Source organism: Macrotis lagotis, chromosome 6 (genome assembly GCF_037893015.1).
Source record: "Macrotis lagotis isolate mMagLag1 chromosome 6, bilby.v1.9.chrom.fasta, whole genome shotgun sequence".
NCBI classification, from domain to species: Eukaryota; Metazoa; Chordata; class Mammalia; order Peramelemorphia; family Peramelidae; genus Macrotis; species Macrotis lagotis.
Window position 1 is genome coordinate 58,658,058 of NC_133663.1, and position 14,726 is coordinate 58,672,783.

General features: G+C 34.0%; 1 protein-coding gene across 3 annotated transcripts in view; it reads left to right on the top strand.

The window, feature by feature from the left end:
• The window catches only part of COL4A4 (collagen type IV alpha 4 chain), a 150,182-nt gene that overhangs the window by 45,180 nt on the left and 90,276 nt on the right, over nucleotides 1-14,726 (top strand). For all 3 annotated transcript variants that reach the window (XM_074191244.1, XM_074191246.1, XM_074191245.1), the window contains 12 exons: nucleotides 1,062-1,130; nucleotides 3,274-3,309; nucleotides 5,958-6,020; nucleotides 6,714-6,749; nucleotides 6,949-6,990; nucleotides 7,521-7,601; nucleotides 8,297-8,350; nucleotides 8,634-8,693; nucleotides 11,638-11,682; nucleotides 12,020-12,073; nucleotides 13,618-13,687; nucleotides 14,405-14,509. In XM_074191244.1, coding sequence (XP_074047345.1) covers nucleotides 1,062-1,130; nucleotides 3,274-3,309; nucleotides 5,958-6,020; nucleotides 6,714-6,749; nucleotides 6,949-6,990; nucleotides 7,521-7,601; nucleotides 8,297-8,350; nucleotides 8,634-8,693; nucleotides 11,638-11,682; nucleotides 12,020-12,073; nucleotides 13,618-13,687; nucleotides 14,405-14,509 — 715 coding nt within the window. The remainder of the gene's footprint in view (nucleotides 1-1,061; nucleotides 1,131-3,273; nucleotides 3,310-5,957; nucleotides 6,021-6,713; nucleotides 6,750-6,948; nucleotides 6,991-7,520; nucleotides 7,602-8,296; nucleotides 8,351-8,633; nucleotides 8,694-11,637; nucleotides 11,683-12,019; nucleotides 12,074-13,617; nucleotides 13,688-14,404; nucleotides 14,510-14,726) is intronic.

Consider the following 14,726-nt stretch of genomic DNA (forward strand, 5'->3'; position numbering starts at 1 on the left):
TTAGAGAGCAAGACTCCCACTCACCCCTTCATTGGAAAGCTTCTCAATTTTTCTTTCTCCACACCATCTGCATTGACTATAGTTCTAGACTGTGGCAGCACCCAAGAGGTCCTGTGGTTCAATCCCTTCATTTTACAGATGGAGGTCACAACTTGATCAAGGCATAGATATTCAGCATTGGAAGAATAATTTTTTTTTACCATTCCGTCCTATGCTAAGTGCACAGAGCATGTTGTAGAATTCTTAGTTTGGAGTTAGGGGGAACTGAATTCAAATCCCCCCTTCCCCTTAGATAACTTACTATTTAGATGACCCTGCATATTGTCTCTTAATAATTAAGGGTCTGGATTTCCTCAACTGTAGAATGTGAGGTTTGGACTCAGAGTTTATTAAAGCTCCTTCCAGCTTGAAATCTATTCCTATTCCTATTCCATTCCTGGCATGTTTATTACATGATCAATGATAGAGAGGCCACTCCTGCCCATGTATTTTATTATTTGGAAATAGATGCAATTCAGTTTATTTGATAATTTATTTATAGCTATCAATATCAGTAGTTAGTGTTTTATTTTATTCATTAACTTTTAGGATTTAATCCAAATTTCTGATAGATATCAACTATATGTTTCAGAAGCACTGGATATAGTTAAAAGTAATGATACAACTTAGGGAACAAAGAAGCCAAATGAAACATTGAACTTGGATATACTAGTTAGGCCTTAGTAATCAACAGTAACTGGGCAGCTATGGTGGATGCAGTTCCAAATCTGAAATCCAGAAGACTCATCTTCCTAAGTTCAAATCTGGCCTTGGACACTTACTAGTGACCCTGGGCAAGTCACGTAAGTCTATTTGCCTCAGTTTCCTCATCTGTAAAATGAGGAGGAGAAGGAAATGGCAAACTATTTTGTATCTTTGCTAAGAAAACTCCAAATGGGGTCACAAAGAGTCAGATATGACCAAAAAACTTCAACATCAAAAGCAACATAATAATAAGCATGAATTAGAATGCATTCTAATAATGTTGTACTTTTCTTCCTAAACAAATATTTGAATTTCAGGGTCTTCCAGGACCAGAAGGAGAAAAAGGAAATTCAGTGTATATTTCAGATGCTATTAAAGGCCTCCCGGTGAGTATTCTGGAGTTGAATTGTAAAAGTGATAATGCATGTGATTAATTCTAATTATTTAATGAAGTCATTATAAATTCCCATACTTGGATAATTGAGGCTGTCGTGTTCTAAGGAGACCAGAAATAGTAAGTAGGGGCAAAACCAAGCAACTGTGTGTTAACACATGTCTGCGCAGATAGAGGTATTTTCATATTATTATAAAGATATACTTCTACACTTTAGGTACAAGAATATTGCTATAAAATTATCTACCAGAACAGTGACTGTTAGTTAGCATGACTCATATGCCATTTGTGTATGTGGCTTTTTAAGTATTTAAGCAATTGCAAATGATAATTTAATTGATGAGAAGCTACAGTGGCTTTCTTTCACCCTAGAACTGCAGAAAAGGTTATCTAGAAGTCCATTGACAATGGGAAATGGGTCTCCAGCAAAGCTAGAACCAATACAAAGCTTCATCCCATCAGAACCAGAGACTGGCCAGAGAAATGGAAAGCCTGCAAGGTTTTATGTTCAAAGGCAACAAGAGTATAGAGCTTCCCTGAGAAATGAACAGAAGAGAGTAGAAAGAGGTTTGGAAAGTATCATAGATAAGAAGGGCAGTTTTAAAAGTAAACTGTAGAATTTATTTTATCTGTTAAAAAGTCAGTGGTATAAAATGAGATTTCACAGTTTCAGAGAGAATCTTCTTTTAATTTATGGAAATGATCTTACTGGTATTTAAACTCAGAAATAAAAAAAACTAATTCGGTTTGATGAATATGTATCAAGCATCTATTATTTGCAAGATATTGTGCAAGAGTGGGAAATTTATGCTCCTAAAATTTTTCAAGAACCTTGACATTAAGCCAATATTAACATCAAAAAATAAAGCAGCTGGGACAGCTAGGTGGAACAATGGCCCTGGAGTCAGGAGTACCTGAGTTCAAATGTGACCTCAGACACTTAATAATTACCTAGCTGTGTGGCCTTGGGCAAGCCACTTAACCCATTGCCTTACAAAAACCCAAAAAATAAAAATAAAAATAAAAAAATAAAGCAGTCCAGAATGATTGATAATCAATCAACAAATTGCTAAACCTTAAGAGATCCAAGTACAAAAGGTAAACCATCCCTGCCTTCAGAAAGCTTCCATCAGAATATGATGGAACATATATGGGTAGATACAGAATAACTATAAGTTCAACATGGGCTTAGAAATGTACTGATCTGATCCCAAATGTGTACTAGTCTCACAAGTTATCTTTCTAGTCAAAGGGAAGAATTGAAGGTAGAAAGGTTTTAGTGATTAAAAATTGGAGATCTAGGTTCATATTTTCACACCAAAACTTAATAGCTGTACAATTATAAGCAAGTCTTTTAACCTCTTGGAGCCTCAGGCAACTTTCTAAGATTCTATATTAAATCAGGGGTATGGGGAGGTAGGGAGATTGGGGAGAGAGTATAATTAGAGGAAGAACAGAATATCCTAAAGTAGGGATAACACTTCGAGGCTTCAGTGCAAAGAGATTTCTGCTCATTATTTAAGGGATAAATAAATAAATAAAAATTTCAGCAACTCCCTCATGTGTCCATAAATAAGAATCTCATGTTCTTTTCCAGATCTTCTTTTAACTGACCTTTCTGATGAGGGTGGGGCTTTGTGCTATACATATCTTTGTGCATGTGCCCATCATCTAGGTTATGATCTGTGTCAACACTGACAAAATCATGAATCTTTGAGGTATTGCACTATAATGTTCCTCAGTTTATTGTTGCCATCCGTTTTTTAATAGTCCACTTTTCCCAATTACATATAAAACAATTTTTAACATTCATTAAAAAATTTTTTTTGAGTTCCAAGTTTTCTCCATGTCGATCCTCAAATTGAAAAGACAAGCTATTTGATTTTATACATGTGCAGTAATGCAAAATATATTTTCAAATTAGTAATGTTGTGAAAGAAAACAGACAAAAAAATCAAGAAAAATAAATTGAAGAAAAAGTATGCTTCAGTTTGCATTCAGACTCATCCATCCTTTCTCTGAAAATAGCATTTTTCATCAAAAGTCCTTCAACATTGTCTTGAAGCATTATACTCCGAGAAAATGTGCCATCAGTTTTATTTATTTTTACCAATGAATTGATTCCTTCATTACAGGGAGATCGGGGTGATCCAGGACCTCCGGGCTTACCTGTAAGTCTTTCCTATGGAGTCTATGTTTTCATGCCCTTCTTGATCAAAGTGTGAAGTCAATTCTTTATCATCTTAGGAATTATCTGCTTGCTGGATTTTTCCAAAGCAAAACTTTAATCAGGGGCTAAATTTGATTTGACAATCAGTTTACCTTGGGTTGGTCCCCTGTGAACATTTGACATTTGACCTCAATGAATTTAGGATAATTTTAACATATTTTAAATATAAAGTAAAATTTCTGGATAAGTAAAAAAAAAACCCACAACAATACATTGCTGATCCTGGTTAAAAAAAAGAAAAGAATTTCTGTTACATTATTTTGAATTATCCAAATATTGTTACTGTTCCCCATTAGTATGATCAAGAATTGACTGATGTGTTGTTCTTACTCTGACCTTGACTTCCTGAAATAGGGCAACCTCATAGTACCTCTTATTTATAAATGATTATGAGGTTGAAAGCAGGACCAGGTTGCTCTTCTAATGATCTGCTTTTGATATGGCTTCCTAACAGAATTTACTTTCTCAGATTTATGTAAATCTTTTATTAGGCAGGGAAGGATGATTTGACTTTTGTCATTGATCATTCATTTGTGTAGGTAACTCAGTGTGACCTTAAAACAAATATTAAATCATATTTGCAAAGAGATAATAATGATTCTTTAGACTATTAAATTGTTTGAGGTGTGCAAATTGTCTGATGTGAACAAACAATTCTTTCTCCCTGCCTTCCCCATATTGAGAAGCAGTGGGAGAATTTGGGAAAAGTAAGTGGGAAATTGGGAAAAAAACAGATTTGGATCTGGTTTTGAGTCTCAGCTTTGTCATTTGTTATCTATGGGACAATAGGTAAGTCTCTTAATTTTTCTGTGTCTCAATTCTTTCATTTATAAATTGAAGGAATTGAACTAGATGACCTAAAAAGTCCTTTCATTTGAAAAAAACATAAACTTTCATTTCAACATCCTAGTATTTCTCAATTATGAAAGAAAGTGTGAGTTAACTAGACTCAAAACTAGCAAGATCTGGGTTCAACACCTCTCTCTGATGCATACTAGCTATATGACCATCAGTAAGTCAAGGATCAATGTGTAAAGTTAAACTCTCAGTGTTAGAGGCCAGAAGTGTCAAATATGTGATCCATGGGTTCCATTTGTATATACATACACTGAGCAAGGCCCCCCAAATCAGATTAAGACATCATTGAATAGTGCACCAACTCTGGAGTCAGGGAGACCTGAGTTTAGATCCAGCTTCAGACATTTAATACTTAGCTGTGTTGCCTTGCAAAAAAATAACCAAAAATGATATCATTGGGAAATATTTAACAAAAATGAAATAAAACATTAATATTGTTAATATGTGATATTTTTTAACTCAATATGTACCCGCAGGGATCTTTTTGTATGGCTCAGTGACTCCATTGCTATTCAAACTTGATTTCACTTAGACTGAGAAAGCACCAAATGGTATTGGTAGAAGTAGTTTCTTCACCAAAAGTTTCCAAGACCATAAAAACAGATGTCCTGTCCCTAACCCTATTTCATATAGATAGATAGATAGATATAGATATAGATATAGATATAGATATAGATAGATAGATATAGATATAGATATAGATATAGATATAGATAGATATAGATGCTATAGATATAGATATAGATACAGATACAGAGATATAGATATAGATACAGATACAGATATAGATATAGATGTGTGTCCCATCCCCTTTATAATACACACAACATATGAATATATTTGCATTTTTATGTATATGTACATACACTGCATATATACAATATCTCTCATATTTACCTATACATATGTATTCACATATGTTTGTATGTGTATTATATAGACACATATCTATATCCCTCTCAGGTGTGTGTATGTGTGTGTGTGTGTGTGTGTGTATTAGCTTGCCGAAGATATTCAATAATGGTCCAGGTCCCCAGAGTCAGGTCTAAAGCTGTGTTAACACATTTTTTAATATATGAAATGATATAGAAGCATCATAGCATAGTCAATAGAGTCATCTTTGATATTTGAAAGACCTTGGTTCAAGATTTGTCTCATACTCATAGATATGTGACTTGGTCAAGTACTTTACTCCTTTTCTCAGTGCTTTGTATAATTTTTTAATAGTATATATTATATATGAGTTGCTGGGTTGTTTCAGTGAAGAGAATTTCCCTGCTGGGAGATGTCCACAGCAATAAGGAGAGTGATAAAAATTAAGTAAATATTGTTATTTTTATAATATATTAAACATGTAGCAATTGAATATGTGGCATCATGTTAGTGTTTTAAACAAGTAATTCCAAACTGTTTTTTAAAAAAAGACTATCTATTTTTTCTAAAAATTCCCAAATATAGAGACAGAATTTATCCAAAGAGGACACTTATGGGTCAAGAACTATTGTTTCAGTTGAGGAAAGGGCATATAGACCCTGAGCGTGTAAATTTCTGACCTGTATCCTGAGGTTGAGTGAGATTAGAAGTCAAAAGATTTCCACACTTGCTGATGAAAATGAAGCCTATAAGGCTTTCAGGAGATAAAGAGAATTTTTAAATCTGCTAGGACTGTATGCAGGATTTGTGATGATAGAGATTTGAGTAAACAAATGGGTTGTTTTATCTCATGCACAGGGACCCCGAGGGGCAAATGGATCAGTGGGTGAAATCGGATTTCCAGGGATACCAGGTTCTAGAGTAAGTATCACACTATTGTTGATAATATTCTTTTTCTCTCAAAATGAAATTTATTTCTTTGTCAAAATCTATACCCCAGTGACTATCTATAACTTCAGCTCTGGTCAGATGGAACGTCACTGTCAATATTCATGTTTGGTAATGTTTTTCTAGTTAATATTAAAAAAGAAAAAGAAATAATGTATAAAAATTCCCTCTAGCAATCAAAAAAATTAAAGTTAGCACGTGGTGATAGAATACTACACTGAGTGTACTATGGGTTCAAGTGCTATCTATCCCCTTCACTTATGAGCCACATGATCAGTCACTAACCTTCTGAGAACCTCAGTTTTCCCATTTGTCATCAGAGGATGGATCACTAAGGGTTGATGTAAAACAGAAAAGCATATTTAATCCTTAAAGTATAATATAAATATGACTTGTTTTTGCACTATAATTATTATTGTTAGCTAACAGTAATATTGTTGAGCATAGTGGGGAGTGAGAGAAATTGTCACCAGATGAATACAAGACCATCATCATCATTATTGGAAAGCTATGTCTTCATGTATCAAAAATAAAAAAATTTATATTTTTATATCATTGAACTGAAATTAAGGGACTGCTTAAGTCATCACATAAAGAGAACAAACGGAAGAATGTCTTAGAATTTAGAGCAGCTGATTTGTTTTCTGCTTGTGGTTGCCTTTTTAGGGACCTCCAGGTCGCCCTGGGAGACCAGGTGATCAGGTAGGAATATATAAACCAAGGAATTTCTGAATAGAACACCAATATACAGGTGTAACTAACTATTTGTGTTCCCTTTAACCTTCTTGCTGGTGGGCATCTCAAAAACTTTTAATAGACTCCAATAAACCAAATAATTAGGTAAAAAAATTGCATTTAAATTTTTATGAAAACGTTAATTTCTTGTTTTTCTTTCTTTTAGGGTAATCCAGGTGTTGGAGTCAAAGGCCAAGTTGGAGATCCGGTAAGAATAGTTTGCATTCAGGAGGCACCTGAGCAGCATCCATTTTGCTATCCAGTCACTGTTCAAGTATAGATCTGAGAGAGAGAGAGAGAGAGAGAGAGAGAGAGAGAGAGAGAGAGAGAGAGAGAGAGAGAGAGAGAGGAAAGAGCAAGAAGAGAGAGGGAAAGAGACAGAGAGACAGAAAGACAGAGACAGAGACAGAGAGAGGAAAGAAAAGAGAGAGAGATAAAGATTGAGAGAGTGGCTGAAGCAACACCTTGGTCATCACTATCACCAGAAAGTAATCTCCAAATGCATGTCCCTATAAGTAAGAAAAAGTTTTGTAATCATCTTTAAGTTTTGTCTATGGAATTAGCAGAATTTAAAGTGAATTATTAAAAATTGTATTATAAATTGTTCTGATACTTATTTCCAATTAATTCCATGAACTATGATTCTAAATTTTAGTGTTGTCCCATGACTCACAGATTAATCTGCCATCTCTGGATACTAAACCTTCTGATTGTCTTGGTATCATTTTATTTTTATAGGGTGAAGTTGGTCTTCGAGGGGCTCCAGGACCAACCTTACTGGTGGGGCCTCCTGGTTCATGTCTTGTTAAAGGAGAAAAAGTATGTATATTGAAATCTAAGACTCCTTTTGCTACATAACAGCATCAAAATAAATGGGAATGTGATACTATAATACCTTTCCTATAATACTTTATTCACAGTGTTTCCATTTCACAGGGCTATGTTAAAATGTCTAGTCCACATTTTGTGAATATTAAGGGGAAAAAACCAGCAAAAATTCACCATTTGCTGTTGCAACTGTTATTTTCAAAATATGTTGCTGTTTTCAAGCCCCCCATTAAATTATATTCCTTTCTTCAAATAGGGTCACTCCATTCTCAGAGGCTCCACATCTAGATTGTCCAGCAACTGTCATGTTTAGGCAGACCACATTATTTTGTTCTGGATAATCTCTAAAAGATAGTACCAATGTCAATGTTCCTACTTCTTTTGTAATTAGCCTATGAATTCTATATATGAATCAGTCTGAAATAAAGCTCTTTATTTTTAAAAACAGAAAAAACAGAATTGATAAAAGAATAAATCTCCTTTTAAGTTCAATTTAGTCCAATTCAATTTAATAAGCATTTATTAAGTACATAATTCATCCCAGACAGGGCTTGAGGCATTGGAAATTCATGAAAATAGAGAAATAACTTCCTCCAAGGAGGTTGCATTTTATTTTGTCAAATAAGTTGAAATTCAATCTTTAAGGAATAAAAATAAGTCAGAGTTTAACCTTTGTAATTTTTTAGGGCATAAAAGGAATGCCTGGAATAATTGGTCCCCCTGGACCATATGGAGCCAAGGTAGGTTTTCCTCTCTCTCTTTTTAAAAAATTACATGATATCTTTCTTTCACTCTGTTATTTCTCATTCCTTTACATGTAAATAGTAATGATGATTGTAAGTATGCTACTATACAGTTGAATGATTACTATAATCACATAGATTCTCATTTTTCTAGTGATTGTCTAAGTCATCTTTATGTTGTTTTTGTCAACACTGACATGTCTCTTTTTTATATATTCCTGAAAATTGTATGCTTCATCTTTATGTTTCACGTATATCTCCAAAACGTCACCACGTAAAGGGTGAGCCTGGTATTGGGATGAAGGGTGAAAAGGGTATTTCTGGATTCCCAGGACCTCGGGTAAGAATTATTCAAAATTAATGATTTTTAAAGATTTTTTTTATTGTTCTCATTAAATATTTCCCAATTACATATAAAAAATTTTAACACTCATTTGAAAAAAACTTTAAATTCCTAATTCTTCCCTCTTGTCTCTCCTTTTCCTTTGAGAAACAATCAATTTGATATTTATTATACATGTGAAGTCATGTAACACATATTTCCATATTAGACATGTAACAAAAGAAAACAGATAAAATCCCCAAGAAAAAATAAAGTTTAAAACAAGTGTGATTCAACAGAGTTCACCAGTTCTCTCTCTAGAGGTGGATAGTCTTTTTCATCATGGGTCCTTTGGAATTATCTTGGATCATTGTTTTGATGATTACCACATGGTAGTTACTATACTTCAAAATCTGATACTGCCAGGCTGCCTTCATTCACAGTATGTACAATGAACTCCACTTTGCATAGGTTTATATAGGTCTTCTTGGTTTTTCTGGAATTACCCTGCTTTTCATTTCTTATAGCACAATAGTTTTCCATCACAATCATATATTACAGCTTATTTGGCCATTTCTCAATTGATGGGCATACCTTTGATTTCCATTTTTTTTTGCTACTACAAAAAGAACTGGTATAAATATTTTTGTACAAATAGGTCCAATTCCCTTTTCATTGATCTCATTTGGCTACATACCTAATAGTGGTATTGCTGGGTCAAATATATTCACAGTTTTATACCCCTTTTGGGCATTGTTCCAAACTGTTCTCTGACTGGACTAGTTCACAGCTCCATCAAAAGTGCATTGGTGTCCTAAGAATTTCATATTCCTTCCAGAATTTGTCATTTTCCATTTTTGTTATGTTAGCCAATCTAATAAGGGTAAGGTCAGATATCAGAGTTGTCTTAATTTGCATTTCTCCAATCAGTAGAGATTGTGAGAATTTTTTTTTTCATTTGACTATTGATATCTTTGATTTCTTCTTCTGAAAGTTGCCTGTTCTTATTTTTTGATCATTTATCAACTGAGGAATGATTCTTATTTTTGTAAATTTGGTTGAATTCACTATATATTTGAGAAATGAAACCTTTATCCAACAAACTTCCTGGGATCCATAAAGAAAATGGTATCCAGAATTCTGCCATCCAGAAAATAGTGTCTATCAAAAATCCTCCCCCCCCCCAGCATCCTGTTTTCATTTTCATTTTGGCAGCATTAGTTTTATTTGCACAAATGCCTTTTAATTTCATGTAATAAAAAATATCCATTTTGTTTTCTGTGATTCATTTTATCTATTATTTGATCATGAATTATTCTTTTATTCATAGATCTGACAGATAAATTTTTCTCATGCCCCCAATTTATTTATATTACTTCTTATATTTAAAACATTTGTCCATATTGACCTTATCTTGGTATACAGAATCAGATGTGATCTATGCCTCATAATGCAAAATTGCTTTCTAATTTTCTCAGCAATTTTTAAAATGGTGAGTTCTTACCCTAAAGGTTTGGATCTTTAGATTTATCAAACACCAAATTACTATGATTATTTACTATTGTGTATTATATATATATATATATATATATATATATATATATATATATTCTATTCCACTGATTTACCACTCTCTTTCTTAGCCAGTACAGATTGTTTTGATGATTACCACATGGTAATATAGTTGAAAATCTGATAAGGCTAGGCTGCCTTCATTCACATTTTTTTCATTGATTCATTTAATATTCTTAATCTTTTATTCTTCCAGATGAATTTTGTTATTATTTTTTCTTGCTCTATAATACAATTTTGAGCAGTTTGATTGACATGGCACAGAATAAATAATTTAGGTAGAGTTGTCATTTTTATTATATTGACTCAGACTATCAATGAGCAATTTATATTTCTCCACTTGTTTAGATCTATCTTTATTTGCATGAAAAATATTTTGGCATTGTGTTCATGTAGTTCCTGAGTTTATCTTGGCAGATAGAGTCTCAAATATTTATATTATCTGTATTTAAATGGAATTTCTCTTTCTAACCCTTCCTGATGGGTCAGCATAAATTTTTTAATCTTCCTAATCTATCTATGTAGTATTTCTTTTTCATATTTTATAGAAGATTTTAGGCTAATTATAAGGAATGTTTAGGAAAATACAGAAAATAGTGCTTTGATAAGAAAAGTTGAAAGATACTCAACATTTACTGGAAAATTAGTTCTAATGTTTATACTTAAAATAAGACAAAGAAGAGTAAATGATTAAAAAAAATACTGGGGATTACTGGTCATTTTCTGACCACTTTGGTGCCAACCTAACAATACTTTGAATTGTTACTTAAAGCTTTTCGGGTAAAATGAAATGTCAATCTTAGGGGACCAGCTAGAAAAAACTGAGGCAGAAAGCCAAAAAGATCAACGCACCAGTTTTACTAATTAGCACCTCCATTGATACTGTCAACACCAAGGCCAAGCTTCAGTTGGCATAGGAATTGGATTGTCCCTTTACTCTAGATTTAAGGAGGGAGCTTAATGAGGCCTGAGTGCCATGGTGACTTGCATTGCCTCTCCCTAAATGATGCCAGACTCTTTCAGAGCAAATTATAAGGCATCTGTTTCCAAGATACTTGAGTGTAATTATTATTAAATTGACAAAAATCAAGTGGAATACACAGTTGGGGTGCTCTGAATAATGGCATCCAGTATAAAAGACTGACATTTGGGTGATTATTGAGAGTAGTTTAATTGGAGTCCAACAAAAATGATATACAGAAACAGAATCAGTTTTATATTTATTAGTACCTTTCTTTCAGGCTACCTTGGCAAACATAGCTACATAGATGAAATCCTAATATTCACAACTATCATGAAGCAAGGAAAGATAACTGGTTCACTCACATTTCTGCTTATTTTTTGTGTGTATGTATACATGTGTGCCTATGTGTGTGTTTGAATCTCCAAGGGTGGCCCTGGTTCCCATGGACTTCCAGGTTTTCCAGGAGTAAAGGTAAAAACATCAAAATAGCAAACAATTTATGCAAAATGGAATTCAATCTTTTTTCCAATGTATGACTTCCTGGATATACTTGCAGATCAAAATTGTGCCACAAAAGAAATGTACATGTAATTAGGAAAGAGGACATTTCCGTGTGTGATATGCATGTTCTGTTTATAGATAGAAATGCTAGCGCTATCAAATCAATGGAAACTATAACCTCAAATTGCAAAACGATATCACACACTCATTAAAATGGGCAGCACACACTGACATCAGACATGAATTTAAACAAACTGTCCTCTCATTGAATCAGATTTTACAAAGACCTGTCCGTGGTTGTTTTTAGGGAGAACCTGGAGCAATTGGTGTCCGTGGGCAATTTGGAGTTTCTGGCACTAAGGTAATATAATGAGGATTCCTAATGGGCTGAGACTCTTAATTTTCTAACTCCCACAGTGCTTTTGAATGCATGTCTAGAAATATTTCAGAAATACGATTTCTGAAAAGTAAAATGGGTTTCCTTATTTAACTATTTATTTATTTCCTATTTTAAATATTTTATTTTTTTCCAACCACATTCAACAGTAGTTTTGAACCAATATTTTTAAGGGTTTTGATTTTTACAATGGTTTCCTTATTTAATAATGTATTTTAAAGAACATTCTTTTAAGGCTTTTGTTAAAGATAGAGAAATATTCTTCTTGAAGGGTCAAACATGTTCCTTTCAAATATTTTGTGAGGGTGATTTTATTTATTTCTGTGGTCTAGACCTGTGATTTCTCAAGTATAGGAGCTACTGATGAAGAAATGTTCTTCTACCAACATAGGTTAACAGCCATTCTGCAGCTTATAATCTTAGAGACTTGTCTGAGCCACTGAGACGTTCAATGACTTGTCCAGAGTCACACAGCCAATATGTCAGAGGCAAGACTTGAACCCAGGTCTTCCTGACTCTGAGGTAGGCTCTCTATTCCCTAATCCAGGCAGCCTCACCAAGTATTCTCTTTCTGACTCTCCCTATCACCTAGCAAAGACCTCAATACATAATAAGTCAAACATATTGTCTGACTAATTTAATTATCTAATTGAAAATTAAAATGAAGGAGATGACATGGCATTTTAGAGTTGGAAGAAATTGTGGAGCTCAATCATTGGCTTAGAATATAGGAGTTCATTCATTCGAAGGATGAGGAAGCTATGACTTAGAGACCTTAAGCAATTTGCCTAAGGTCATACAATTAGTGATAGATAACCTAGAAAGGATCATATGGTTGCTTTAGTCCCCCCAACATAGGCTTAGTTGTAGTGGTTAAGATAAAAGGAATATGGTGACCTTTATTGCCCAAGGACAATCTATGGCCAGGTCTTCTTGCTCAATGAATAATCTATAAGGTTATTGTTAAGTATTAGTACTGGGATATTAGGTTATAATTAATCCCTGGCTTTCTAATTTACCAAATGGGAAAGTTTAAAAACATCTAGGTAAGTCTAACTTAAACCTTTGAGATGGTTCCCCCCCATCCAATAGGGGTACAGCAGGGTGATGTTGTAGATAAGCAGAGTGATATTGTAGACTGAGGGCTGGCCAGGGTTTCAGGAAGAATCAGGTTCACATCCTGCCTTTGACACATACTAGCTATGTGACTCTGGACAAGTCGCAGCCTCCCAATGCCCCAAGCAACTCATTAAGACTATACAACACAAATGAGATATCAATTTGCATCAGTGAAAGAAATTTACTCCTTGGGAATTCCCCAAACTGATGCAATTATGGATTCCACGTTTTGAAAGCATTGTTGTTATTTCTAAGATTCCACCAGGGGCTATTTATTTTCTTGCTATCATATAATCTTTATTATCATTATTTTTTAATTTGAAAGCCCTTATAATGAGAAAATTATCAATATTTTGGAAAAAAGTGAATGAATGAATGAATGATTTCAGGGAGATCCTGGAGAGCGTGGGAAGCCAGGACCACCAGGTGTTTTGGTAACTCCACCTGTTTCATGCAAAGGTTTGTGCTGCCTTCAGTTACTCTATAAATGGCATTGGGAATATATGACAGGAGAAGAATCTGTCTCATTGACCTTGTGACTCTGTCTTGGCTAACTATGTAAATGACCCTGAACCTATAATTACCTACAGAGAGAGATATAACTGAGTACTTCTAGTGACCTATCATGCCCTGGACAATTATTATATAAAAATAAATTAATTTGTTACATTTATTCATTGCAACACAAAAGTAGCCTTGATGTTATGCTCCCCCAAGGTTATTATGCCTTGAGGAGAAGCAGCCAAAGTAAATATATCTGTTATTCCTTATTTCAATAGACCTGAGGAGGGTACTACAGACAATGATGTATACAAAGACCATCATATTTTTTCATCCTGTATAACTTCTCTGTGCTTTCTTATAAATTCTCCCTTAAGATATTTAAATAGCAGGTTGGAAGCCTTCTCCTAGGTCTTTTAATAATCTGTGTGTAATTGTGCCACACTTGGACTGTTCATCTATTAGTATGAAGAAAGTGGTCTTCAAAAGGTGGATATGTAGGTAATAAATGAAGTTCTGAGTTTCCAAAGTTCAAACTCTCCCTTAAACAAGTGGATTTGCACTAAGCCATCCCATTTTCATCTTGGGAAAGATGACAAAGCAGCACAAATTTCAGGGTTAAACATTTTAACTCTGTTTGTGAAACATGATCTATTTTCCATGTTTTTTAAACAGGACCTCCAGGGGACCCAGGATTCCCAGGACCTTATGGAGAAAAGGGGTCAATGGGTCTGCCTGGTCCATCGGGACCCTCTGGCAGACCAGGGGAAGACAGAATGGGTAAGAATTCACCCCTTTTCTATAAAAATTTCTTTTTTTCCAGAAAAGGTTGAGTATTCAATATAAATCTACACCATGATAAAAATGATTTAAACTTTTAGGATGAGAATGGGCCAATGTTTAGATGTGGTAATGACAGGTTGTGGATTATGAAGTAGGAGAAATGCCCCAAAATCATTCTTGAGAAAAGAATATATACTGGGCAAATTTGCAGCAG